The sequence below is a fragment of the Odontesthes bonariensis genome, chromosome 11, assembly GCF_027942865.1.
Source record: "Odontesthes bonariensis isolate fOdoBon6 chromosome 11, fOdoBon6.hap1, whole genome shotgun sequence".
In the NCBI taxonomy this organism is placed as follows: domain Eukaryota; kingdom Metazoa; phylum Chordata; class Actinopteri; order Atheriniformes; family Atherinopsidae; genus Odontesthes; species Odontesthes bonariensis.
In genome coordinates this window covers 2,709,967-2,736,252 of record NC_134516.1, presented here as the reverse complement: position 1 = coordinate 2,736,252, position 26,286 = coordinate 2,709,967, and the positions used below count along the sequence as shown (strand labels likewise).

General features: G+C 47.3%; 1 protein-coding gene across 6 annotated transcripts in view; it reads left to right on the top strand.

The window, feature by feature from the left end:
• abi3bpb (ABI family, member 3 (NESH) binding protein b) overlaps positions 1-23,365 on the top strand; it is a 58,479-nt gene extending 35,114 nt beyond the window's left edge. For 5 of the 6 annotated variants that reach the window (XM_075477269.1, XM_075477266.1, XM_075477267.1 and 2 more), the window contains 11 exons: positions 3,519-3,584; positions 8,634-8,693; positions 8,777-8,902; positions 10,988-11,077; positions 11,171-11,380; positions 15,687-15,792; positions 17,076-17,155; positions 19,448-19,477; positions 19,553-19,711; positions 19,792-19,914; positions 20,956-23,365. In XM_075477269.1, coding sequence (XP_075333384.1) covers positions 3,519-3,584; positions 8,634-8,693; positions 8,777-8,902; positions 10,988-11,077; positions 11,171-11,380; positions 15,687-15,792; positions 17,076-17,155; positions 19,448-19,477; positions 19,553-19,711; positions 19,792-19,914; positions 20,956-21,071 — 1,166 coding nt within the window. In that variant the 3' untranslated portion in view covers positions 21,072-23,365. The remainder of the gene's footprint in view (positions 1-3,518; positions 3,585-8,633; positions 8,694-8,776; positions 8,903-10,987; positions 11,078-11,170; positions 11,381-15,686; positions 15,793-17,075; positions 17,156-19,447; positions 19,478-19,552; positions 19,712-19,791; positions 19,915-20,955) is intronic. The other variant, XM_075477268.1, reaches the window with a different exon arrangement.
• Positions 23,366-26,286: the final 2,921 nt, after the last annotated feature.

Genomic DNA, 26,286 nt, shown 5'->3' with positions numbered 1-26,286 from the left:
AACTGTCAGCATGCAGCACCAGTGTGTCGGAAAGTGACAGTAAAGGAGGGTTATGAGCTTATATGAAAAGGCTCATCGGTACGCAGTGAGTTGGACTATGAATGTGTTTATCTGGTAAATCTAAAGAATGATGGAATAAAATGAGTCCAGGTACCTGCTGCCAGAGCAAGCAAAATATGAGCTCACAGAGCTTTTGAAATGATATTTAAGAGGCCAGTGGAGGGTCTCAGATGTGTTTCTGAAAAGAATTCATGTTTTCTTAGCTGCAGTTTGTCATGTTGGAACATTTCAAACAGAAAACACAGTTTAGGGTTTTAAACTGGGCTTGTGAACTAGGACACAAAAAGTTTGTGATGAGTTCGCTTTTTAAAGACTTTCATCAAATCTGGGGCTCTCTTCATGCAGTTCCTGTGTAGCAATGAAAGTGCTGCAGCAAGGAGTCTGCTCCTAGGTTAGATCTGGTAGGATGGGCCTCAGTCTGCTCCTAGGTTAGATCTGGTAGGATGGGCCTCAGTCTGCTCCTAGGTTAGATCTGGTGCAGTGGGCCTCAGTCTGCTCCCAGGTTAGATCTGGTGGGATGGGCCTCAGTCTGCTCCTAGGTTAGATCTGGTGCAGTGGGCCTCAGTCTGCTCCTAGGTTAGATCTGGTGGGATGGGCCTCAGTCTGCTCCCAGGTTAGATCTGGTGGGATGGGCCTCAGTCTGCTCCTAGGTTAGATCTGGTGCAGTGGGCCTCAGTCTGCTCCTAGGTTAGATCTGGTGCAGTGGGCCTCAGTCTGCTCCCAGGTTAGATCTGGTGGGATGGGCCTCAGTCTGCTCCTAGGTTAAATCTGGTGGGATGGGCCTCAGTCTGCTCCTAGGTTAGATCTGGTGGGATGGGCCTCAGTCTGCTCCTAGGTTAGATCTGGTGGGATGGGCCTCAGTCTGCTCCCAGGTTAGATCTGGTGCAGTGGGCCTCAGTCTGCTCCCAGGTTAGATCTGGTGGGATGGGCCTCAGTCTGCTCCCAGGTTAGATCTGGTGGGATGGGCCTCAGTCTGCTCCTAGGTTAGATCTGCTGGGATGGGCCTCAGTCTGCTCCTAGGTTAGATCTGGTGGGATGGGCCTCAGTCTGCTCCTAGGTTAGATCTGGTGCAGTGGGCCTCAGTCTGCTCCTAGGTTAGATCTGGTGGGATGGGCCTCAGTCTGCTCCTAGGTTAGATCTGGTGGGATGGGCCTCAGTCTGCTCCTAGGTTAGATCTGCTGGGATGGGCCTCAGTCTGCTCCTAGGTTAGATCTGGTGGGATGGGCCTCAGTCTGCTCCTAGGTTAGATCTGGTGGGATGGGCCTCAGTCTGCTCCTAGGTTAGATCTGGTGGGATGGGCCTCAGTCTGCTCCCAGGTTAGATCTGGTGCAGTGGGCCTCAGTCTGCTCCTAGGTTAGATCTGGTGGGATGGGCCTCAGTCTGCTCCTAGGTTAGATCTGGTGGGATGGGCCTCAGTCTGCTCCTAGGTTAGATCTGGTGGGATGGGCCTCAGTCTGCTCCTAGGTTAGATCTGGTGGGATGGGCCTCAGTCTGCTCCCAGGTTAGATCTGGTGGGATGGGCCTCAGTCTGCTCCTAGGTTAGATCTGGTGCAGTGGGCCTCAGTCTGCTCCTAGGTTAAATCTGGTGCAGTGGGCCTCAGTCTGCTCCTAGGTTAAATCTGGTGGGATGGGCCTCAGTCTGCTCCTAGGTTAGATCTGGTGGGATGGGCCTCAGTCTGCTCCTAGGTTAGATCTGGTGGGATGGGCCTCAGTCTGCTCCTAGGTTAGATCTGGTGCAGTGGGCCTCAGTCTGCTCCTAGGTTAGATCTGGTGGGATGGGCCTCAGTCTGCTCCTAGGTTAGATCTGGTGGGATGGGCCTCAGTCTGCTCCTAGGTTAGATCTGGTGGGATGGGCCTCAGTCTGCTCCTAGGTTAGATCTGGTGGGATGGGCCTCAGTCTGCTCCCAGGTTAGATCTGGTGGGATGGGCCTCAGTCTGCTCCTAGGTTAGATCTGGTGGGATGGGCCTCAGTCTGCTCCTAGGTTAGATCTGGTGGGATGGGCCTCAGTCTGCTCCTAGGTTAGATCTGGTGGGATGGGCCTCAGTCTGCTCCCAGGTTAGATCTGGTGGGATGGGCCTCAGTCTGCTCCTAGGTTAGATCTGGTGGGATGGGCCTCAGTCTGCTCCTAGGTTAGATCTGGTGGGATGGGCCTCAGTCTGCTCCTAGGTTAGATCTGGTGGGATGGGCCTCAGTCTGCTCCTAGGTTAGATCTGGTGCAGTGGGCCTCAGTCTGCTCCTAGGTTAGATCTGGTGGGATGGGCCTCAGTCTGCTCCTAGGTTAGATCTGGTGGGATGGGCCTCAGTCTGCTCCTAGGTTAGATCTGGTGGGATGGGCCTCAGTCTGCTCCTAGGTTAGATCTGGTGGGATGGGCCTCAGTCTGCTCCTAGGTTAGATCTGGTGGGATGGGCCTCAGTCTGCTCCTAGGTTAGATCTGGTGCAGTGGGCCTCAGTCTGCTCCTAGGTTAGATCTGGTGGGATGGGCCTCAGTCTGCTCCTAGGTTAGATCTGGTGGGATGGGCCTCAGTCTGCTCCTAGGTTAGATCTGGTGCAGTGGGCCTCAGTCTGCTCCTAGGTTAGATCTGGTGGGATGGGCCTCAGTCTGCTCCTAGGTTAGATCTGGTGGGATGGGCCTCAGTCTGCTCCTAGGTTAGATCTGGTGGGATGGGCCTCAGTCTGCTCCTAGGTTAGATCTGGTGCAGTGGGCCTCAGTCTGCTCCCAGGTTAGATCTGGTGGGATGGGCCTCAGTCTGCTCCTAGGTTAGATCTGGTGCAGTGGGCCTCAGTCTGCTCCTAGGTTAGATCTGGTGGGATGGGCCTCAGTCTGCTCCTAGGTTAGATCTGCTGGGATGGGCCTCAGTCTGCTCCTAGGTTAGATCTGGTGGGATGGGCCTCAGTCTGCTCCTAGGTTAGATCTGGTGGGATGGGCCTCAGTCTGCTCCTAGGTTAGATCTGGTGCAGTGGGCCTCAGTCTGCTCCTAGGTTAGATCTGGTGGGATGGGCCTCAGTCTGCTCCTAGGTTAGATCTGGTGGGATGGGCCTCAGTCTGCTCCTAGGTTAGATCTGGTGCAGTGGGCCTCAGTCTGCTCCTAGGTTAGATCTGGTGGGATGGGCCTCAGTCTGCTCCTAGGTTAGATCTGGTGGGATGGGCCTCAGTCTGCTCCTAGGTTAGATCTGGTGGGATGGGCCTCAGTCTGCTCCCAGGTTAGATCTGGTTAGATCTGGTGCATTTTGGCCTTGTTCTTCTCAACGTTAGTGCGGTTGGTTTGATATGAATAAAACTCCAGAGGGAACACCGAAGCGAACAAGACGAGATGTGAAGTTTCTGCTCCGGTCAGGATCCAGAAACCAAACCCACCTTCCGGAGGAGGAAAGGGGCTTGGTTGGTTGTTCTTGTGCTGGGTCCAGTTTTCAGAAACAGTTTCTTTCCTTTCATAACACTCAGTTTTCTCCCAACAGTAAATGGACAGCCACACCGGGGCATTTCCCCGCCCAAACCGGCCTTGTGGTCCAGACCTCGACTGGGTAAAAGACCTCGATCGTCCTTCTGTGTCTCATCATTAACCCACCAGTCGCTTTCGCAGCATTTTCATCTCCACTGCAGCTCGTGTTGGTGTTTCTGTCCACCTCCATTGTGTTGATTAATACTTTTATGTCCATCCACTCATCCTGCTACCATCCATCCATCCACCCATCGGTCTGTCCATCCATGTCGCCTTTTTGTCCAACACGTTTGTGCCCTCAAGTCAAGCTTCTGCAAAGTTTCTGTCAGATGGTTCAAATAATCAATTAGAGCTTGATTATTTGACTAAAAGTCCGGTGACGGCAGCGAGTTCTGTCACCTTCTGCTCTCTGTGCTGATGGCGGTTGGTGTTTCACTGTCTGGTTTGGGTTTGGGTTTGTGTTTGCCTGATCTATCTGTCTGTGTTCACCATGTAATAACATGTAATAACACCACATTTAGTTTTATTCTGTTTATTCTTAGCCACCAACAATAACCTCCCCATCCATCCTGTTAGGCACCAGCCTCGGTGGGTTAATGATCAGCCTCGGTGGGTTAGTGACCAGCCTCGGTGGGTTAATGACCAGCCTCGGTGGGTTAGTGACCAGCCTCGGTGGGTTAGTGACCAGCCTCGGTGGGTTAGTGACCAATGAGCTGGGTTCGTGACCAGCCTTGGTGGGTTAATGACCAGCCTAGGTGGGTTAGTGACCAGCCTTGGTGGGTTAGTGACCAGCCTCGGTGGGTTAATGACCAGCCTCGGTGGGTTAGTGACCAGCCTCGGTGGGTTAATGACCAGCCTCGGTGGGTTAGTGACCAGCCTCGGTGGGTTAGTGACCAATGAGCTGGGTTCGTGACCAGCCTCGGTGGGTTAATGACCAGCCTCGGTGGGTTAGTGACCAGCCACGGTGGGTTAGTGACCAATGAGCTGGGTTCGTGACCAGCCTTGGTGGGTTAATGACCAGCCTAGGTGGGTTAGTGACCAGCCTTGGTGGGTTATTGATCAGCCTCGGTGGGTTAGTGACCAGCCTAGGTGGGTTAGTGACCAGCCTCGGTGGGTTAGTGACCAGCCTCGGTGGGTTAATGACCAGCCTCGGTGGGTTAGTGACCAATGAGCTGGGTTCGTGACCAGCCTCGGTGGGTTAGTGAACAATGAGCTGGGTTCGTGACCAGCCTTGGTGGGTTAATGACCAGCCTAGGTGGGTTAATGACCAGCCTAGGTGGGTTAGTGACCAGCCTTGGTGGGTTATTGATCAGCCTCGGTGGGTTAGTGACCAGCCTAGGTGGGTTAGTGACCAGCCTCGGTGGGTTAGTGACCAATGAGCTGGGTTCGTGACCAGCCTCGGTGGGTTAATGACCAATGAGCTGGGTTAGTGACCAGCCTCGGTGGGTTAGTGACCAATGAGCTGGGTTCGTGACCAGCCTTGGTGGGTTAATGACCAGCCTAGGTGGATTAGTGACCAGCCTTGGTGGGTTATTGATCAGCCTCGGTGGGTTAGTGACCAGCCTAGGTGGGTTAGTGACCAGCCTTGGTGGGTTCGTGACCAGCCTTGGTGGGTTAGTGACCAGCCTCGGTGGGTTAGTGACCAATGAGCTGGGTTCGTGACCAGCCCCGGTGGGTTAATGACCAATGAGCTGGGTTCGTGACCAGCCTCGGTGGGTTAGTGACCAGCCTCGGTGGGTTAGTGACCAGGCTCGGTGGGTTATTGATCAGCCTCGGTGGGTTAATGACCAGCCTCAGTGGGTTATTGATCAGCCTCGGTGGGTTAATGACCAGCCTCTGTGGGTTAGTGACCAGCCTAGGTTGGTTAGTGACCAGCCTCGTGGGTTAGTGACCAGCCTCGGTGGGTTAGTGACCAGCCTAGGTGGGTTAGTGACCAGCCTCGGTGGGTTAGTGACCAGCCTCGGTGGGTTAGTGACCAATGAGCTGGGTTAGTGACCAGCTTTGTGGGTAAATGACCAGCCTCGGTGGGTAAATGACCAGTCTCGATGGGTTAGTGACCAGCTTTGTGGGTTAATGACCAGCCTCGGTGGGTAAATGACCAGTCTCGGTGGGTTAGTGACCAGCTTTGTGGGTTAATGACCAGCCTCGGTGGGTAAATGACCAGTCTCAATGGGTTAGTGACCAGCCTAGGTGGGTTAGTGACCAGCCTCGGTGGGTTAGTGACCAGCTTTGTGGGTTAATGACCAGCCTCGGTGGGTTAGTGACCAGCTTTGTGGGTTAATGACCAGCCTCGGTGGGTTAGGTACCAGCCTCGGTGGGTTAGTGACCAGCTTTGTGGGTTAATGACCAGTCTCGGTGGGTTAGTGACCAGCCTCGGTGGGTTAGTGACCAGCCTCGGTGGGTTAGTGACCAGTCTCGGTGGGTTAGTGACCAGCCTCGGTGGGTTAGTGACCAGCCTTTTTACTGCACCATATCTGCTGGATTATAGAGCATTTCCCCCCTACTGTGCAAGCATGGAATGATGTTACCAACCATGTTTCCTGGTTCTGGTTCTGGTTCTGGTTCTGGTTCTGGTTCTGGCCTGAAGTCAGAGTTAGTCCAGTTACCCCATAAACTGACTTAGAGTCAAGCCATCAATCTAAAGCCATTTCAGATAAGATCTTCAGCTTTGTCCAACATGGTGGATATCTGATTGGACGTCTGGGACTCCCTGAATCACGCACAGCCATCGATGACCGCCAATCATCCACCGATTTACCTCAGGTCAAAGTGGTCAAAGTAGAATTTATGGTGCAGTAACCTGGATGTTCTGTAGAAACCCTCAGATCAGAGGCAAATGTTGTTAATGGAGCTCCAACATTTCCTGAGGAGCACATTTTTCCCTGTTTGGATCCAAACTGTTCGGACATATTTGGACGAGTTAGGGTTCGTTCCGCCTTAACAATCTGATTTCAGTTTCCAGATCACCAGCTGGGACCTCCATGTGCATGAAACCATTGTGTGCATGCTCACCCTGTGCAGCAGGGACGCTCTGTATTTCACGTCCTCCATCTTCTTGTTTTTGTCTTTCTTGTGTTGTAACATTTATGGAAATGTGTTTGTAGAAATGTGTTGATCAGGCAGCCTTTGGGACTTTCACTGCAAAAAGTGAAATCTAAGTAAAAAAGGAAATATCTTAGATCAAAGGGATATATGCTTATTTTTTGTCCGATAAGACAGTTCTTCTTAGTAAGCAGTTTTAATGTTGGACTGTTTCACTTGTTTGAAGTGTTTCTGTCCTTAATTATCTAAATACGATATTACAGCTTGTTACTGAGATGTTAGGACCTGTTTTGAGTAAGTACATGTTTGAAGCTGGAATATCAACAGTTTCCAAGCTGGTTTCAAGAAATAAAAGGCCTAGTGCATACCACTCTGTCAAGATAATGGCTCTAGCATTTACTTAATTCAAGAATATTTTTCAATATATTGAGAAAATAGGCCACGTGTATGTAATTAGGATCAAGAAAAATGTACTTGTTATTCGTTAAAAAACACTAATTCTAAGGTATTTGTGGGTGAATTGAGATTAGATATTTTTACTTGTTTTGAAAAATCTTGACAAGCCACATTTTCTTGTTCCATCGGCAGATAATTTTGCTATTTTTAAGCAAAATACACCTAATTTTAATACTTTTTTTCTTGTTTTTGAAAGCTGGCTTTTTGCAGTGTTTGTTCTTAAAACGTAAAGCGGTGGGTTGCTACAGCAGCAACTGTTTGGGCTTCGGTTTGAACAGATGAATCCCGTTTTAATTGCCCCGCCTCTCCTGCTGCAGTCAACAACTCGCTGCTGGAGGACAAGAAGTCTGAATTTCCCGCCGTGTTTGGCCGTTCTCGTCCCACCGCGGAGGACCGACGCTACGGTTGGTAACGGCATGAATCCCGCCTGCCTGCGCCCGACGCTCTGCTGCGTGCTTCGGTTGCTCCGCGCCGCCAGCACTGCATGGTTTGGTGGTGTTAACGTCCCGAGACACATCTCTGAAGGGACCAGAAGGAAAATGCTGGCCGCCAGCTTGAAAGCTTGGGCCAAAGGCTTCAGCGGTGGAAAATATTCTCCTGTTGGAAAGTATGAGCTCCTCTGGTCGTTAGCTGGCCTCAGAGCCGCGGTGTGCAGAGCTTTGCGCTTCGTCTCGCCAACAGAAACGAAGGGAAGAAGCTGCTTCTCTTTAGCGATGAGCCGTACATCTGGACTCTGGTGTTATCTCCAGGGGTTCCCACGCTTTCAGCCTGTGCTTCTGCACGATGAGCTTCAGAGCTGCAGAGATGGCGTGTTTAGAGACGTCCAAACCCGGGCAGCATGGCGTGCATCGAGCAGTTTCCAGTGGAATGTGCAAACCGCTGTTTGCTTTTCATTTCAGAACTGTTTGTGTGTGAAAAGAGAAAATCATACCAATATTTACTCCACTTTGTCTTGAGCTGTAATCAGGAGGCACTTCTGATCGGGGGCTGTAATTACTGCGCAGTTTCCACAACATCTTCCACTCCACTCCAACTGGTTCCAGGTTGTGTTGACGGAGCCCCTAATTCATGCCCAATAAGAGTTCCTAGAAGCGCAAATAAGTCAAACGAGCTCCAGATATTCACGGTGCAGCAGGCGGACCATCATATTTCCACAGAGCTGATGGAAAGGAATGCAGCTAAAATGTTGCAAACTCTATCATCTTTCATGTTTCTGGTTTTGCATGTATTCCATTTAGGGTGGAACCGGTTCAATTCCCTGATTGTGAGGAATTTTGGCCTCAATGCTTAAATGGATGGGGGGGGGGGGTGGTTATAATTGGCTGCAGGTTCTGGGCCTCAGTATGAAAAACACAGAAGACCTTGTGGAATTACAGGGGATTGTTCATGTTTTCAGGTTCATTTGGCATTTTGAAACGAGTATAGGGTTCCACCTTAGGTGAAGAAGTAGATTTTCCAGGAGATTAGAAAGCACCTGGTCGGAAATCAGATCCAAAGTGGCTGTTAAAGCCGGACTTATTGCCTTATTTGGACAGAAAGTGGACCACAATGTATTTATCTGGGTCAAAGTAACTGAAGGTTACACACTGTTTGAAATGGGCTGCTAATGTTTGATGTGCATCGTTTGTTTCAGGATCACCTGCTCGTCCGTCCATCAAGAAGACGAACATGGTGGGGCAACCCGCAGACACAGGTTAGAGTTTTAAGGTCTGGGACTGCATCTGCTCTCTGTTGAACGTCCCGGAGTTGGAACGCTTTCTGTTTGTTCTCCATCAGACAAGCTGAACATCTTTAAGCAAGCTGACAAGATGGGCTTACTGAGGCCCAAAGTTCCAGCAGCGACCACCAAGCCCACCAAACAGGAGCGGAGGCAGACCAGAACTGTGGCCCCGGTTACCGCCGGTAAGAGCCAAGAGCAGGTGGGAGGTGCAGCGAGCAGCGAGCTAATGGAAGCTAAACCTTAACAGAGCAGCGAGCTAATGGAAGCTAAAGCTTCACAGAGCAGCGAGCTAATGGAAGCTAAACCATCACAGAGCAGTGAGCTAATGAAATCTAAACCGTCACAGAGCAGCAAACTAATGGAAGCTAAACTTTAACAGAGCAGTGAGCTAATGGAAGCTAAACCGTCACGGAGCAGCGAGCTAATGGAAGCTAATTCTTCACAGAGCAGCGAGCTAATGAAAGCTAAACCTTAACAGAGCAGTGAGCTAATGGAAGCTAATTCTTCACGGAGCAGCGAGCTAATGAAAGCTAAACCGTCACAGAGAAGCGAGCTACTGAAAGCTAAACCGTCACAGAGCAGCGAGCTAATGGAAGCTAAACCGTCACGGAGCAACGAGCTAATGGAAGCTAAACCGTCACGGAGCAACGAGCTAATGAAAGCTAAACCGTCACAGAGCAGTGAGCTAATGGAAGCTAAACCGTCATGGAGCAGTGAGCTAATGGAAGCTAATTCTTCACAGAGCAGCGAGCTAATGAAAGCTAAACCTTAACAGAGCAGTGAGCTAATGGAAGCTAATTCTTCACAGAGCAGCGAGCTAATGAAAGCTAAACCGTCACAGAGCAGCGAGCTAATGAAAGCTAAACCGTCACAGAGCAGCGAACTAATGGAAGCTAAACCTTAACAGAGCAGTGAGCTAATGGAAGCTAATTCTTCACGGAGCAGCGAGCTAATGAAAGCTAAACCGTCACAGAGAAGCGAGCTAATGAAAGCTAAACCGTCACAGAGCAGCGAGCTAATGGAAGCTAAACCGTCACAGAGCAGCGAGCTAATGGAAGCTAAACCGTCACAGAGCAGTGAGCTAATGAAAGCTAAACCGTCACAGAGCAGCGAGCTAATGGAAGCTAAACCATCACAGAGCAGCTAGCTAATGGAAGCTAAACCTTAACAGAGCAGTGAGCTAATGGAAGCTAATTCTTCACAGAGCAGCGAGCTAATGGAAGCTAAACCGTCCCAGAGCAGTGAGCTAATGGAAGCTAATTCTTCACAGAGCAGCGAGCTAATGAAAGCTAAACCGTCCCAGAGCAGTGTGCAAATGGAAGCTAAACCTTAACAGAGCAGCAAGCTAATGGAAGCTAAACCGTCACAGAGCAGCGAGCTAATGAAAGCTAAACCGTCACGGACCAGCGAGCTAATGGAAGCTAAACCGTCACAGAGCAGCGAGCTAATGGAAGCTAAACCGTCACAGAGCAGTGAGCTAATGAAAGCTAAACCGTCACAGAGCAGCGAGCTAATGGAAGCTAAACCGTCACAGAGCAGTGAGCTAATGAAAGCTAAACCATCACAGAGCAGCGAGCTAATGGAAGCTAAACCGTCACAGAGCAGCGAGCTAATGGAAGCTAAACCTTAACAGAGCAGTGAGCTAATGGAAGCTAATTCTTCACAGAGCAGCGAGCTAATGGAAGCTAAACCGTCCCAGAGCAGTGAGCTAATGGAAGCTAATTCTTCACAGAGCAGCGAGCTAATGAAAGCTAAACCGTCCCAGAGCAGTGTGCAAATGGAAGCTAAACCTTAACAGAGCAGCAAGCTAATGGAAGCTAAAGCTTAACAGAGCAGCGAGCTAATGAAAGCTAAACTGTCACAGAGCAGCGAGCTAATGGAAGCTAAACCGTCACAGAGCAGTGAGCTAATGGAAGCTAAACTTTAACAGAGCAGCAAGCTAATGAAAGCTAAACCTTCCCTGAGCAGCGAGCTAATGGAAGCTAAACCTTAACAGAGCAGTGAGCTAATGGAAGCTAAACCTTAACAGAGCAGTGAGCTAATGGAAGCTAATTCTTCACAGAGCAGCGAGCTAATGGAAGCTAAACCGTCCCAGAGCAGTGTGCAAATGGAAGCTAAACCTTAACAGAGCAGCGAGCTAATGGAAACTAAAGCTTAACAGAGCAGCGAGCTAATGAAAGCTAAACTGTCACAGAGCAGCGAGCTAATGGAAGCTAAACCGTCACAGAGCAGTGAGCTAATGGAAGCTACTCTGGTTTCATCTTCAGCACCTCGGCAGGAATCCTGGGAGGAGTCGAATCTTTTTAAGTCAGAGCCAACCTCCGACATCGACGCCATGGGCAAGAAACGCTACACTGGTGAGCTGTGATGGACATTTCACGTTTTGTTCTGTGTTCATGACGTCTCTGTGTCTAAGCTGAGCATCCATCCATCCATCCATCCATCCACAGCTCCTCACGTTGTCTACCAAACTGGCAAAAAGCCAGATGAGCCGTGCTCCATCACCTCCTCCCTCAACTACTTCCCCGAAGACGTAGCTGGTGAGACGAATGTGACGTCTCCGCCCAAGAATCCGCCTTCCAACCTCACGGTGGTGACGGTGGAAGGATGCCCGTCCTTCATCATCCTGGACTGGGAGAAAAGCGATAACGACACCACCGGTACGAGCAGAAATGTTTCTTTAATCCCTTAAAGCTTGAGCGGGGGGGGGGGGGGGGGGGGGCGTCACATGGGACATGCTGAGATTCTCCTCATTCTATTGATGCACACAATTCTTCAAAGGTCTTAATTTACCGGTCAACCCTCACCCAAGGTCACAGTAGTGACCCAAAGAATGAGGTGGTGGATCCAAGCGGATTATACCTTTTGTTAATTACAGATATGATGCATGTCTGAGCGTACACGCTGAACGCTACGACCAGTAGGGACCAGTAGGGACCAGAAGGGACCAGAAGGGACCAGTAGGGACCAGTAGGGACCAGTAAGAGCCGTGTAGTGACCAGTAGGGACCAGTAGGGACCAGTAGGGACCAGAAGGGACCAGTAGGGACCAGTAAGAGCCGTGTAGTGACCAGTAGGGACTAGTAGGGACCAGTAGGGACCAGTAAGAGCCGTGTAGGGACCAATAGGGACCAATACGGACCAGTAGGGACCAGTAGGAGCCGTGTAGGGACCAATACAGACCAGTAGGGACCAGTAGGGACCAGTAGGGACCAGTAAGAGCCGTGTAGGGACCAGTAGGGACCAATACGGACCAGTAGGGACCAGTAGGAGCCGTGTAGGGACCAATACAGACCAGTAGGGACCAGTAGGAGCCGTGTATGGACCAATAGGGACCAGTAGGAGCCATGTAGGGACCAATAGGGACCAGTAGGAGCCGTGTAGGAACCAATACGGACCAGTAGGGACCAGTAAGAGCCGTGTAGCGACCAGTAGGGACCAGTAGGGACCAGTAGGGACCAGTAAGAGCTGTGTAGGGACCAATAGGGACCAATACGGACCAGTAGGAGCCGTGTAGGGACCAATACGGACCAGTAGGGACCAGTAGGAGCCGTGTAGGGACCAATACAGACCAGTAGGGACCAGTAGGGACCAATACGGACCAGTAGGAGCCGTGTAGGGACCAATACGGACCAGTAGGGACCAGTAGGAGCCGTGTAGGGACCAATACGGACCAATACGGACCAGTAGGAGCCGTGTAGGGACCAATACGGACCAGTAGGGACCAGTAGGAGCCGTGTAGGGACCAGTAGGGACCAATACGGACCAGTAGGAGCCGTGTAGGGACCAATACGGACCAGTAGGGACCAGTAGGAGCCATGTAGGGACCAATACAGACCAGTAGGGACCAGTAGGAGCCTTGTATGGACCAATAGGGACCAGTAGGAGCCGTGTAGGGACCAATAGGGACCAGCAGGAGCCGTGTAGGGACCAATACGGACCAGTAGGGACCAGTAGGGACCAGTAGGGACCAGAAGGGACCAGTAGGGACCAGTAGGGACCAGTAGGGACCAGTAAGAGCCGTGTAGGGACCAATACGGACCAGTAGGGACCAGTAGGAGCCGTGTAGGGACCAATACGGACCAATACGGACCAGTAGGAGCCGTGTAGGGACCAATACGGACCAGTAGGGACCAGTAGGAGCCGTGTAGGGACCAATACAGACCAGTAGGGACCAGTAGGAGCCTTGTATGGACCAATAGGGACCAGTAGGAGCCGTGTAGGGACCAATAGGGACCAGCAGGAGCCGTGTAGGGACCAATACGGACCAGTAGGGACCAGTAGGGACCAGTAGGGACCAGAAGGGACCAGTAGGGACCAGTAGGGACCAGTAGGGACCAGTAAGAGCCGTGTAGGGACCAATACGGACCAGTAGGGACCAGTAGGAGCCGTGTAGGGACCAATACGGACCAATACGGACCAGTAGGAGCCGTGTAGGGACCAATACGGACCAGTAGGGACCAGTAGGAGCCGTGTAGGGACCAATACAGACCAGTAGGGACCAGTAGGAGCCTTGTATGGACCAATAGGGACCAGTAGGAGCCGTGTAGGGACCAATAGGGACCAGCAGGAGCCGTGTAGGGACCAATACGGACCAGTAGGGACCAGTAGGGACCAGTAGGGACCAGAAGGGACCAGTAGGGACCAGTAGGGACCAGTAGGGACCAGTAAGAGCCGTGTAGGGACCAGTAGGGACCAGTAGGGACCAGTAAGAGCCGTGTAGGGACCAATACGGACCAGTAGGGACCAGTAGGAGCCGTGTAGGGACCAATACGGACCAGTAGGGACCAGTAGGGACCAGTAGGGACCAGTAGGGACCAGTAAGAGCTGTGTAGGGACCAGTAGGGACCAGTAGGGACCAGTAAGAGCCGTGTAGGGACCAATAGGGACCAATATGGACCAGTAGGAGCCGTGTAGGGACCAATATGGACCAGTAGGGACCAGTAGGAGCCGTGTAGGGACCAATACGGACCAGTAGGGACCAGTAGGGACCAGTAGGAGCCGTGTAGGGACCAATACGGACCAGTAGGGACCAGTAGGAGCCGTGTATGGACCAATAGGGACCAGTAGGAGCCGTGTAGGGACCAATAGGGACCAGTAGGGACCAATAGGGACCAGTAGGAGCCGTGTAGGGACCAATAGAGACCAGTAGGGACCAGTGGGAGCCATGTAGGGACCAATAGGGACCAATACGGACCAGTAGGAGCCGTGTAGGGACCAATACGGACCAGTAGGGACCAGTAGGAGCCGTGTAGGGACCAATACGGACCAGTAGGGACCAGTAGGGACCAGTAGGGACCAGTAGGAGCCGTGTAGGGACCAATACGGACCAGTAGGGACCAGTAGGAGCCGTGTATGGACCAATAGGGACCAGTAGGAGCCGTGTAGGGACCAATAGGGACCAGTAGGGACCAATAGGGACCAGTAGGAGCCGTGTAGGGACCAATAGGGACCAGTAGGAGCCGTGTAGGGACCAATAGGGACCAGTAGGGACCAGTAGGAGCCGTGTAGGGACCAATAGGGACCAGTAGGAGCCGTGTAGGGACCAATAGGGACCAGTAGGGACCAATAGGGACAGTAGGGACCAGTAGGGACCAATAGGGACCAGTAGGGACCAATAGGGACCAGTAGGGACCAGTAGGGACCAATAGGGACCAGTAGGGACCAATAGGGACCAATAGGGACCAATAGGGACCAGTAGGGACCAGTAGGGACCAATAGGGACCAGTAGGGACCAGTAGGGACCAGTAGGGACCAATAGGGACCAGTAGGGACCAGTAGGGACCAGTGGGGACCAATAGGGACCAATAGGGACCAATAGGGACCAGTAGGGACCAGTAGGAGCCGTGTGGGGCCATTTTTGACCGGATCGAGGGTCATTGGGTCAGTAGTGGTAAGAATGGTGGAAAGCTCTGAAGATGAGGCTGAAACAGGCTTTAAAAGCCGGCTGGAGTTGCTGAAAGTAGCTTGAGAACATGTCATTGTTATCAGATTGGTGGATCCAAGCGGATTATACCTGCTGTTAATTACAGATATGAGACTTTTACATGTTAACTGAACCCTTCTCCTGCTGGTGCCATTGGTCCAGTTACAGCAGTGATGTGCTGACTCTGCTCTTCTGTGTCCACACCATGTTTAGCTTATGTTGGGAGGGAAGAGGGACCTAACAGGGAGGCATGATGGTGACTTAAAAACAAGCCTATGGAGTGAGAATCCTGCCAAAACCTCGCAAGCAAGCTAAACAAGTTTCACTGGCGCCCAACGATTCACAAACAAACTTAATGTGTTTGCAAAGAAACATATATCTTCAATTGCAAAATAATATCCTTCAAGTCCTAACTAAGTACAAAACAATTCTACAACTGAAAAACTTTTGGCCCGATCTTACTGCTGGCCGCCAACGGACACCTGCTCGGAAGGAGGAACGCTATATGAATCCCCCAAAGGTCGAAATGGTAGCTCCTGTTGGCGGCCTTGAATGGAGGGGGGAGTCGTCCTGCTGGCCTTAAATGTACCTGTTGTTGTGGAGTGCGAATTATAGGCATTTATATATGGATCACTTTGTCTTCGATTATGGATCTGCAAAGCAGAAAGTTCAATTCAATTCAATTCATTTTTATTTATATAGCGCCAAATACAACAAATGTCATCTCAAGGCACTTAGATAATAAAGTCCAATTCAAGCCAATTGGAATTCTATTAATTGTAATCATTTAGTTATAAAGTTACTGCCAAAAGTCACGTGACAGTTGTGAGATTGTGCCAAAAGTTTTTAGTTGTAGAATTGTTTTGTACTTGAAAGATTTTACTTTCGTACTTGAATGCCATTATTTTGCAGATATGTTTCTTTTCAAACCACACTAAGTTTGAATCGTTGGGCGCCAGTGAAACATTGGGTTACGGTTTTTGGCAGGATTCTCACTCCATTAGCAGCTTTTTTAGCTCTGCTATCTCATCCTGTCCTCAGAGTATGAAGTCATCTCCACCACCAAAGGGCCCGATGGAGAGCAGGTGTCCATCCTGACCACCAACCAGACTCACACTGCTGTGGAGAACCTCAAACCCGAGAGCAGGTAAGCCCAGCCCAGGTGGAAGAACACCTGAGACTGCTGTTTGGGGTGATGATGTCAGAACCAAACCAGTTGATCAGAAGGGGCAGGTGAGCCCAGCGTTCCTTCCTCTATGCACCAGCCGGGGCTCAGTTTGGTGTTCTCTCTCAGTGGATTTACCTCACTTTGCCGAGGAAACTGACTCTGTGCTTGTTGGTTGAATCAGAGGTTTATCCAGATAAATGATTCTCAGAGTCTCCTCTGACCAGATACAAGCTCAGATAAAGGTTGTGTTGTTTTCTCTAATACAAAACTGGGAGAAGGAGAACCCTCATGCCCTGGCAGGACATTCTTCGCTGGATACTCAATGGACTCCTGGGGGAAGTGGAGGATTGTGTGCCTATCGATGTTGTCAGTCGAGGACGTTGAAGATCTGTTTACATTTGGATTTATGATTACTGGTTTCCTGCTGTTTGGAGTTGGAGGATACCTGGCATGTCAAGAAATTAAGAAGACGTGGGCAGCGTTTGAGGGGGTCGGCAGAGCAATCAACACTCAGACTGAGATGTTACGTGAGCAGAATGGGAAGCTGGATGCGACCCTTACACAGGTTCGCAGGCTGGCTGAGGTTCCTGGACTCAGAAGAGAAATGGAATAAATCTGGGAGAAAGCTGATCGCTCGGACCGGGCGGAAATGTCCTGGAATTTAGCTTTACATTCCACAATTTGGCTGTTTGGATTTGCCATTGAGACGCACCAGCAAAGACTTCAAGGCAGGCGGAAAAATGAAGAGTCTGCCTGACCCAAACAATTTTTGTTATCTCAATCTGGCTCCCCTGTGCTGGCCTTGGCTGCCAGCTGCAGCTTCTCCTGGATGCTATGTAAATAAGACGCTCTGCCCCATGTGCTCCCTCCCCTTCCTGAGGACTCCTGTGGAAACTGTTAAGGCTGATAAACTTTCCATCGCATTATCGAGGACAATGGCCTCTGAGACAGTGCTCCTCACCGGTCCCAATGCTTGATGTTGTGTGTATGTTTTGCTTTTCTTTTTGTGCTGAGGTTTTTTTTGCAATCTCAAACTGTATCCTGGTAAGGGTAAAGTGTGAAATATGATTTTTTTCTTCTGTCTGGCAGCGCTCATCACTGAGCTGCATGGCCACGGTCACCCGTCTCCCTTGTTTTGTTTTTATTTCGTCTGTCTGGATCGGTCGTGCTGGAACTGCTTGTAATTTCCCCCTCGGGGGATTAATAAAGTATTTTGAATTTAATTTAATTGAATTGTTGATGCCGCTCTCTGTCTTCCTCAGCTATGAGTTCAAGGTGAAGCCAAAGAACGAGTTGGGCGCAGGACCCCCCAGTGAACCGGTGTCCTTCAGCACAGAGTCCGGTACAGTCGCACCTCACCTCTCCAGCACCTGGGGGCCTCAGAGCTTTGTTTAACCATCGTTTAACCATCGTTTAACCATCGTTTAACTAACATTTAACCATCGATTAACCATCGTTTAACCATCGTTTAACCATCGTTTAACCATCGTTTAACTATCATTTAACCATTGTTTAACCATCGTTTAACCATTGTTTAACCATCGTTTAACTATCATTTAACCATCGTTTAACCATCGTTTAACTAACATTTAACCATTGTTTAACCATCGTTTAACTATCATTTAACCATCGTTTAACCATCGTTTAACCATCGTTTAACTAACATTTAACCATTGTTTAACCATCGTTTAACTATCATTTAACCATCGATTAACCATTGTTTAACCATCGTTTAACCATCGTTTAACCATCGTTTAACCATCGTTTAACCATCGTTTAACTATCATTTAACCATTGTTTAACCATCGTTTAACCATTGTTTAACCATCGTTTAACTATCATTTAACCATCGTTTAACCATCGTTTAACCATCGTTTAACCATCGTTTAACTATCATTTAACCATCGATTAACTATCATTTAACCATCATTTGATTTAACTATCAATTAACCATCGTTTGATTTAACTATCGATTAACCATCGTTTAACCATTGTTTAACCATTGTTTAACCATCGTTTAACCATCGTTTAACCATCGTTTAACCATTGTTTAACCATCGTTTAACCATTGTTTAACCATTGTTTAACCATTGTTTAACAATCGTTTAACCATCGTCTGATTTAACTATCGATTAAAGCCATGATTGGCTCTGAGGCTCAGCTCCAGGTTCCACAGATCAGTGCACGGTGATGATTGAAGCTTGATGATTAAAGCGGGATGATTGAAGCGGGATGATTGAAGCGGGATGATTGAAGCGGGATGATTAAAGCTGGATGATTGAAGTGGGATGATTGAAGCGGGATGATTAAAGCTGGATGATTAAAGCGGGATGATTAAAGCGGGATGATTGAAGCGGGATGATTGAAGCGGGATGATTAAAACGGGATGATTGAAGCGGGATGATTAAAACGGGATGATTGAAGCGGGATGATTAAAACGGGATGACTGAAGTGGGATGATTGAAGCGGGATGATTACAGCTGGATGATTGAAGCGGGATGATTGAAGCTTGATGATTAAAGCTGGATGATTGAAGCGGGATGTTCAAAGCTGGATGATTGAAGCGGGATGATTAAAGCGGGATGATTAAAGCGGGATGATTGAAGTGGGATGATTGAAGCGGGATGATTAAAGCGGGATAATTGAAGCGGGATGATTGAAGCTTGATGATTAAAGCGGGATGATTAAAGCGGGATGATTGAAGCGGGATGATTAAAGCGGGATGATTGAAGCGGGATGATTAAAGCTGGATGATTAAAGCGGGATGATTGAAGCGGGATGATTAAAGCTGGATGATTGAAGCGGGACGATTGAAGCTTGATGATTAAAGCGGGATGATTAAAGCGGGATGATTGAAGCGGGATGATTAAAGCGGGATGATTGAAGCGGGATGATTGAAGCGGGATGATTGAAGCGGGATGATTAAAGCGGGATAATTAAAGCGGGATAATTGAAGCGGGATGATTGAAGCTTGATGATTAAAGCGGGATGATTAAAGCGGGATGATTGAAGCGGGATGATTAAAGCGGGATGATTGAAGTGGGATGATTGAAGCGGGATGATTAAAGCGGGATGATTGAAGCGGGATGATTGAAGCTGGATGATTGAAGCGGGATGATTGAAGCGGGATGATTAAAGCGGGATGATTAAAGCGGGATGATTAAAGCTGGATGATTAAAGCTGGATGATTAAAGTGGGATGATTAAAGCGGGATGATTAAAGCGGGATGATTGAAGCGGGATGATTGAAGCTGGATGATTGAAGCGGGATGATTAAAGCGGGATGATTAAAGCGGGATGATTGAAGCGGGATGATTAAAGCGGGATGATTAAAGCGGGATGATTGAAGCGGGATGATTGAAGCGGGATGATTAAAGCGGGATGATTAAAGCGGGATGATTAAAGCGGGATGATTGAAGCGGGATGATTGAAGCGGGATGATTAAAGCGGGATGATTAAAGCGGGATGATTAAAGCGGGATGATTGAAGCGGGATGATTGAAGCGGGATGATTAAAGCTGGATGATTAAAGCGGGATGATTGAAGCGGGATGATTGAAGCGGGATGATTGAAGCGGGATGATTGAAGCGGGATGATTAAAGCGGGATGATTAAAGCTCTCGTTGTTTCCTTGCAGCGGACCCTCGGGTGAGCGAGAACGTCTCAGGTAAACGAGCGCCCTGCTGTGCGTCACGCTTTAACGCCTTCAGACCGAACTCTTAGAAAGTTCCTCTGTGTTCAGGAAAGGACGCCATCTGGACCCAGTTCCCCTTCAAGACCGACTCGTACTCCGACTGCCACGGCAAACAGTACGTGAAGAGGACCTGGTACCGTAAGTTTGTCGGGGTCCAGCTGTGCAACTCGCTCAGGTACAAGATCTATCTGAGCGACACTCTGAACGGTGGGTGCAGACGGCAGAGTTACGGTTCTGCGGGAGCCCGGTTCTGGTGCTGATCCGTCTGCTTTCGCTTCGCCCTGCAGGTAAATTCTTCAACATCGGAGATCAGAGCGGCTTCGGCGAGGATCACTGCCAGTTTGTGGATTCATTCCTGGACGGACGGACGGGCCGGCAGCTCAGAGCGGACCAGCTGCCCTCCAGAGCAGGTAAACGCCGCGTTCCCGACATCATCGTTCTCAGCCGAGGTCGCTGGTGCCGAGCGGCCCAGAGACACCGAGCTGATCACCGCCTTTAGAGTTCAGGAATAAAACTGCAGAGGGATCCTGGTTATTCCCAGTAGAACAGGTTGGAATCATAGTAAAATCTGGACATAGAACAGCTGTTTTAACAGCTTCCAGTCCAAACCAATCTCCCACAGCATTAAACTGGTTTGAATCCTGTTTAAAAGACACAAACTGCTTTGTTTCTACAGGTAATTACACATCCGATTGGACGAGAATGGCACGTGGAGTTCCTCAGGATTCAACTCCGGGGCATCCTTTATTCCACATTTACACGTGGAGTTCCTCGGGATTCATCTCTGGGGCATCCTTTATTCCACATTTACACGTGGAGTTCCTCGGGATTCAAATCTGGGGCCTCCATTATTCCACATTTACACGTGGAGTTCCTCAGGGTTCATCTCTGGGGCATCCTTTATTCCACATTTACACGTGGAGTTCCTCAGGGTTCAACTCCGGGGCATCCTTTATTCCACATTTACACGTGGAGTTCCTCAGGGTTCATCTCTGGAGCCTCGTTTATTCCACATTGACACGTGGAGTTCCTCAGGGTTCATCTCTGGGGCCTCCTTTATTCCACATTAACACGTGGAGTTCCTCAGGGTTCAACTCTGGGGCCTCCTTTATTCCACATTTACACGTGGAGTTCCTCAGGGTTCAACTCTGGGGCCTCCTTTATTCCACATTTACACGTGGAGTTCCTCAGGGTTCAACTCTGGGGCCTCCTTTGTTCCACATTAACACGTGGAGTTCCTCAGGGTTCAACTCTGGGGCCTCCTTTATTCCACATTTACACATGGAGTTCCTCAGGGTTCAACTCTGGGGCCTCCTTTATTCCACATTAACACGTGGAGTTCCTCAGGGTTAAACTCAGGGTTAAACTCCTTTGTTCCACATTTACATGCCCCCACTGACTCAGATGATGCACAGCAGGTTGTGCCTCACGGTTTCTTCTTTCTGCTCCAGGTTTCTTCAGAGCTCTGCGCCAGGAGCCCGTCTTCTTCGGACAGATCGGAGGAAACTCCCACATCAGCTACGTCTCCTGGTACGAGTGCGGGACGCCCATCCCTGGCAAATGGTAGACAAACTCGACCCCTCGGTCGACCTCAAGAAACCCCCAAAAACCTGCGAAGGGACCGGCCGCCTCGGCTGGGACGGCGGCTGCTGGGGCGATTAGAGTCAGCCGGACCCCCGTTACCCGGCGCCCACGTTACCCAGCGCTGTAAAAACATGTACAGGACATACTCGTCAGGGAAGTGTAAGGAGAGAGCATTCTGTAAGGTATAGCCAACATGCCTCGTCTTTACTATTTATCAAACAAAGAGGGCAGAGTCCCGTTAGAACCGGAGGATCTGCGGACCTTTTATTTTTTGTGTTTAAATGATGGGAAGCTGGCTCCCTGGATTACTATTTTCATAACTTGTGAGATGTTATTTATCAAAAGGTCTGATTACAATTTCTCCACAAAGCGGGAAGTCACCGGAGTTTCTGGGAGTTTGACGTGATTCTCTTTGTTTTCTGTGTAAAAAACGGTCGGTTTCAGAGGAAACCATCTTTCTTCATATTCATGCAGTCTTTGCAACTGGCAACATTGCTGTTTAACTGTGTGGAGAATATAGATTTTTACACCATATATTATATAATTGCTGGATATCACAGTTTATCTGCCTCATGCTAAATAAAAAGGCTGAAAATAACCAAAGAACTTTACTCATCTGCTCTGAAAATGTCCAAAATGTAAAATACTGTAGTTTGATTAGGTGACCAGATCACACTGAGGCTGTTTCAACATGTAAAAATAACTTTATTACTGATTAATCCGCTTGTTTTGACTCATAAGTAAAGGTGATTAACATGGATTGTTATGTAATTCTTACATGAAACTGAGAGCATAAAATTGCCTCCAATGTATGGATCGTTGTCTTGGCTGATCTATTAAAAGATCAGCTGTTGCAGCTTTATTCTGAAACCTATATTTGAATATGTATCATTCAGGCCTGAGTCGTGGTGCTTTAAACAATGTTTTAGGGGCTTTGCCTGAAGCTTCGGTGGGAGCTTTAAACGATGTTTTAGGGGCTTTGCCTGAAGCTTCGGTGGGAGCTTTAAACGATGTTTTAGAGCTTTGCCTGAAGCTGGGCGGTCACAAAGCTTCGGTGGTAGCTCGCCACACTTGCAGTTTGCACAGCAGAAATGTATTTGTATGTATTTGGAGAGAATGTATTTTTTCGGTACATTTTTGCAGATGCATTTCTCTCACCGTGGCTTATTTCTCTTTAAACCGTACTATAACGCCCTCATCTTCTTCTTCATGCTAAATCCTGGATTTAGCCACGCAGTAGGCTTTAAAAGGCTAATTAACCATCATGATCCATCACATGCATCAGACAGGCTACACTGAGAACACTTTAGGTGGATATCTCATATATGTTATTAAGTTTTGTTTTTACATTAATCAGTTCAGTGACCATTTTGTCGTGTGGTTATGACCTCGTGCCAGTAGGGGGCGTAGCAGCCCATTCAGCCGCTTCCCACGTCACAAACGCTTTCTTTCACCATCAAAATCTGATTTAAGGAAGCACAATGAGGTTCTAAATTGTACTTTTTCAAATCTATTGCCAAGTAGTTTGGTGGGGATGTGAAAATGAATGATTTCGCCCCTCATCTCGCTGTCTGCTACTTGCTAACTGTCTTGCTAACTGGCGTTTCTGTCTCAGGAAGCTAACTTCTTAAAACCTATATGCATTCAAACAGCCTCTTTTTATATTTTACCAACCTAAAATAATAATAAAAAAACTGAACCAGAGTTTCTTGTTCAACTGAATGGGATGGTTGTGTAATCAAAGGGTTAAACTATGGCTAGCTGCTAGCTCCAATGCTAGTTTCAGTCACACATACAAAATTTGTTTACAATCTTAAAATGTCTGACATGCTAACATAAAATAAATGATTTAACTAACTGGTCATGTCATAAATTATTTAACTAACTGGTCATGTCATAAATGGTTTAACTAACTGGTGATGTCACAAATGGTTTAACTAACTGGTCATGTCACAAATGGTTTAACTAACTGGTCATGTCACAAATGGTTTAACTAACTGGTCATTTCACAAATGGTTTAACTAACTAGTCATGTCACAAATGGTTTAACTAACTGGTCATTTCATAAATGGTTTAACTAACTAGTTGTGTCATAAATGGTTTAACTAACTGGTCATGTCATTAATGGTTTAACTAACTAGTCATGTCACAAATGGTTTAACTAACTGGTCATGTCATAAATGGTTTAACTAACTGGTCATTTCATAAATGGTTTAACTAACTAGTCATGTCACAAATGGTTTAACTAACTAGTCATGTCACAAATGGTTTAACTAACTAGTCATGTCACAAATGGTTTAACTAACTGGTCATGTCACAAATTGTTTAATTAACTGGTCATGTCATAAATGGTTTAACTAACTAGTCATGTCATAAATGGTTTAACTAACTGGTCATGTCACAAATGGTTTAACTAACTAGTCATGTCATAAATTGTTTAACTAACTGGTCATTTCATGAATGGGTTAACTAACTAGTCATGTCATAAATGGTTTAACTAACTAGTCATGTCATAAATGGTTTAACTAACTAGTCATGTCACAAATGGTTTAACTAACTGGTCATGTCATAAATGGATTAACTAACTAGTCATGTCATAAATGGTTTAACTAACTGGTCGTGTCATAAATGGTTTAACTAACTGGTCGTGTCACAAATGGTTTAACTAACTAGTCATGTGACAAATGGTTTAACTAACTGGTCATGTCATAAATGGTTTAACTAACTAGTCATGTCACAAATGGTTTAGCTAACTAGTAATGTCACAAATGGTTTAACTAACGAGTCATGTCACAAATGGTTTAACTAACTGGTCATGTCACAAATTGTTTAACTAACTAGTCATGTCATAAATTGTTTAACTAACTGGTCATTTCATACATGGGTTAACTAACTAGTCATGTCATAAATGGTTTAACTAACTAGTCATGTAACAAATGGTTTAACTAACTAGTCATGTCATAAATGGTTTAACTAACTAGTCATGTCATAAGTGGTTTAACTAACTAGTCATGTCACAAATGGTTTAACTAACTAGTCATGTCACAAATGGTTTAACTAACTGGTCATGTCATAAATGGTTTAACTAACTAGTCATGTCACAAATGGTTTAACTAACTGGTCATGTCATAAATGCTTTAACTAACTAGTCATGTCACAAATGGTTTAACTAATTGGTCGTGTCATAAATGGTTTAACTAACTAGTAATGTCGTAAATGGTTTATGGGGAATAAAAATTCTTCAAAATAATTCCTTCGTTAATAATTGGTCACACAGAACTTTATGTATTAACCCATAAGAGCCCAGACCCATTTCTACTAAATTGAAAATTAAGGGGGTTATAACACAGACTAAATAGACCACATAGAACCCATTTCAGAATTTGTTTTCCAGAATACCACCCCCACTGTCAGAGATCTGTAATGTGACATATATGTCACATTGGGAGTTAAGAACCTGGATAATTTCTTATCTGCAGATTTTCACATCTTCATTGTAAACAAATGAATAACAGCTAATTACACTGGTGGGACTGTTCAGCTGTTTCAGACTGATACCTCCGGCTCTCTTTCAATCACGGAAAATATTTTTCAATACTCATCTGGATTGAAGCAGCAAACATTCAGTGTAAGAGTTTAAAAAAACTACTTTATTTGATTCACAGCTGCTAGTGTTTAGACCTCGACAACCCAACTACATTATTTATTATTTTTTTACGGCAAACTTTTGACTAGTTAACTTTATAAAGAAGGCGTAATCGCGTGTTTGCTATGGGTCGGGACGGGACGGGACAACATTGTATTCAAAATATAAAATATTTTATAGGACTTTTTAACGTGTGATTTTATAAAGGTGCACGTTATGCCAACCTTTCATGAATTTCGCCAGCCGTCTTCTTTCGGTTGAACCAGAGCCATAGAGCTAATCTAACGCGACGCTGAAGCTAGCAAGCTTCCAGGGAAGCACGGAGGGGAGGGGCTGTGTGTGTGTGTGTAGGCTGACAGAGAGACGCAGGGACAGAGAGACGCAGGGACAGAGAGACGCAGGGACAGAGAGACGCGAGGGACAGAGAGACGGAGGGAAAGGAAATGCAGCTTAACGAATACGAGTATTTTTTTAAATAGCGTTAAAGAAAATAATAATAACGAAACGCAATATGTGGCGGCCGGAGTTGAATCTGTGGCGCACCGCCACGAATTAGTCTATGTGTGGGAAACACTGGTTTTAGCTTTTATGGCACTTTCCTGTAAAACAAAATGCAGATTTGAGTCCAACATTGTTGCTGTTTAATGGTTTTTGAGGCCTTATTGTTGGACTTCTGCTGGTAACAATCAGACATTCTGGGCTGAGACTGCGTTAATCTGCTACGTTTTTCCTTATTTTCTTCTTCTACAGTTGGTTAAACTGTCTGATGCTCATACTGGTTCTGTTTCTAATGGTGAGATGAAGGTACAAGCTAAAAGCTTCAGTAGCTTCTCATCTGTTAACCCTCATCCCTGATTTAAAACACAACTTCATTTCTGAAAAGGGACATTTTTGTCCCCTTCTAAAACGACCTGAAAACATCATATGTTAATATTTTTTTCTGCTTTCTTTTTTGTAGATCTTTTATTCCACTTCAGTTCTGATCATAACTACCAACTTTTCAATCATTTTTAAAAAATTAACCCTTTAAATACTGGTTTATATGATGGAAACGCCAATTTCTGTAAAAAAAACAACACAAAAACTGCTGTATTTTCAATCTATGGAATGCAAAGTGGAATTGTTGAGTGGGAATAATTATGGTCTGGGATATGTCAAAGATCAGCAACAACATTGATTTTTAGGGATTTTTAATTTTTTTGTTATGTCTGATTTAAAAAAAAAAATTTGGGGATCATTTTAGAAACTGACAAAAATGTCCCTTTTCAGAAATTAAGGATTCTTTTTTTTCTACACAATGAAAAATTGCATTGTATATAATGTGTGTTTGAAATTCGAAAAAATAGTAAAAAATGCACAACTGGACCAAATATGACGAGTATCACTATCTACAGCGTGAAATTAGAGGAGAAAGTTCACCCCAAGTGGAGGAAAATGTCCCCCATCAGGGATTAGGGTCAAAGACACAACGAGCCCCCAAAGCTTTAAAGCTTCTTCTTCTTCTTCTCTTTAAAGCGCTAAAGCTGCTCGACAGGTCTCCAGTTCTGGCCAA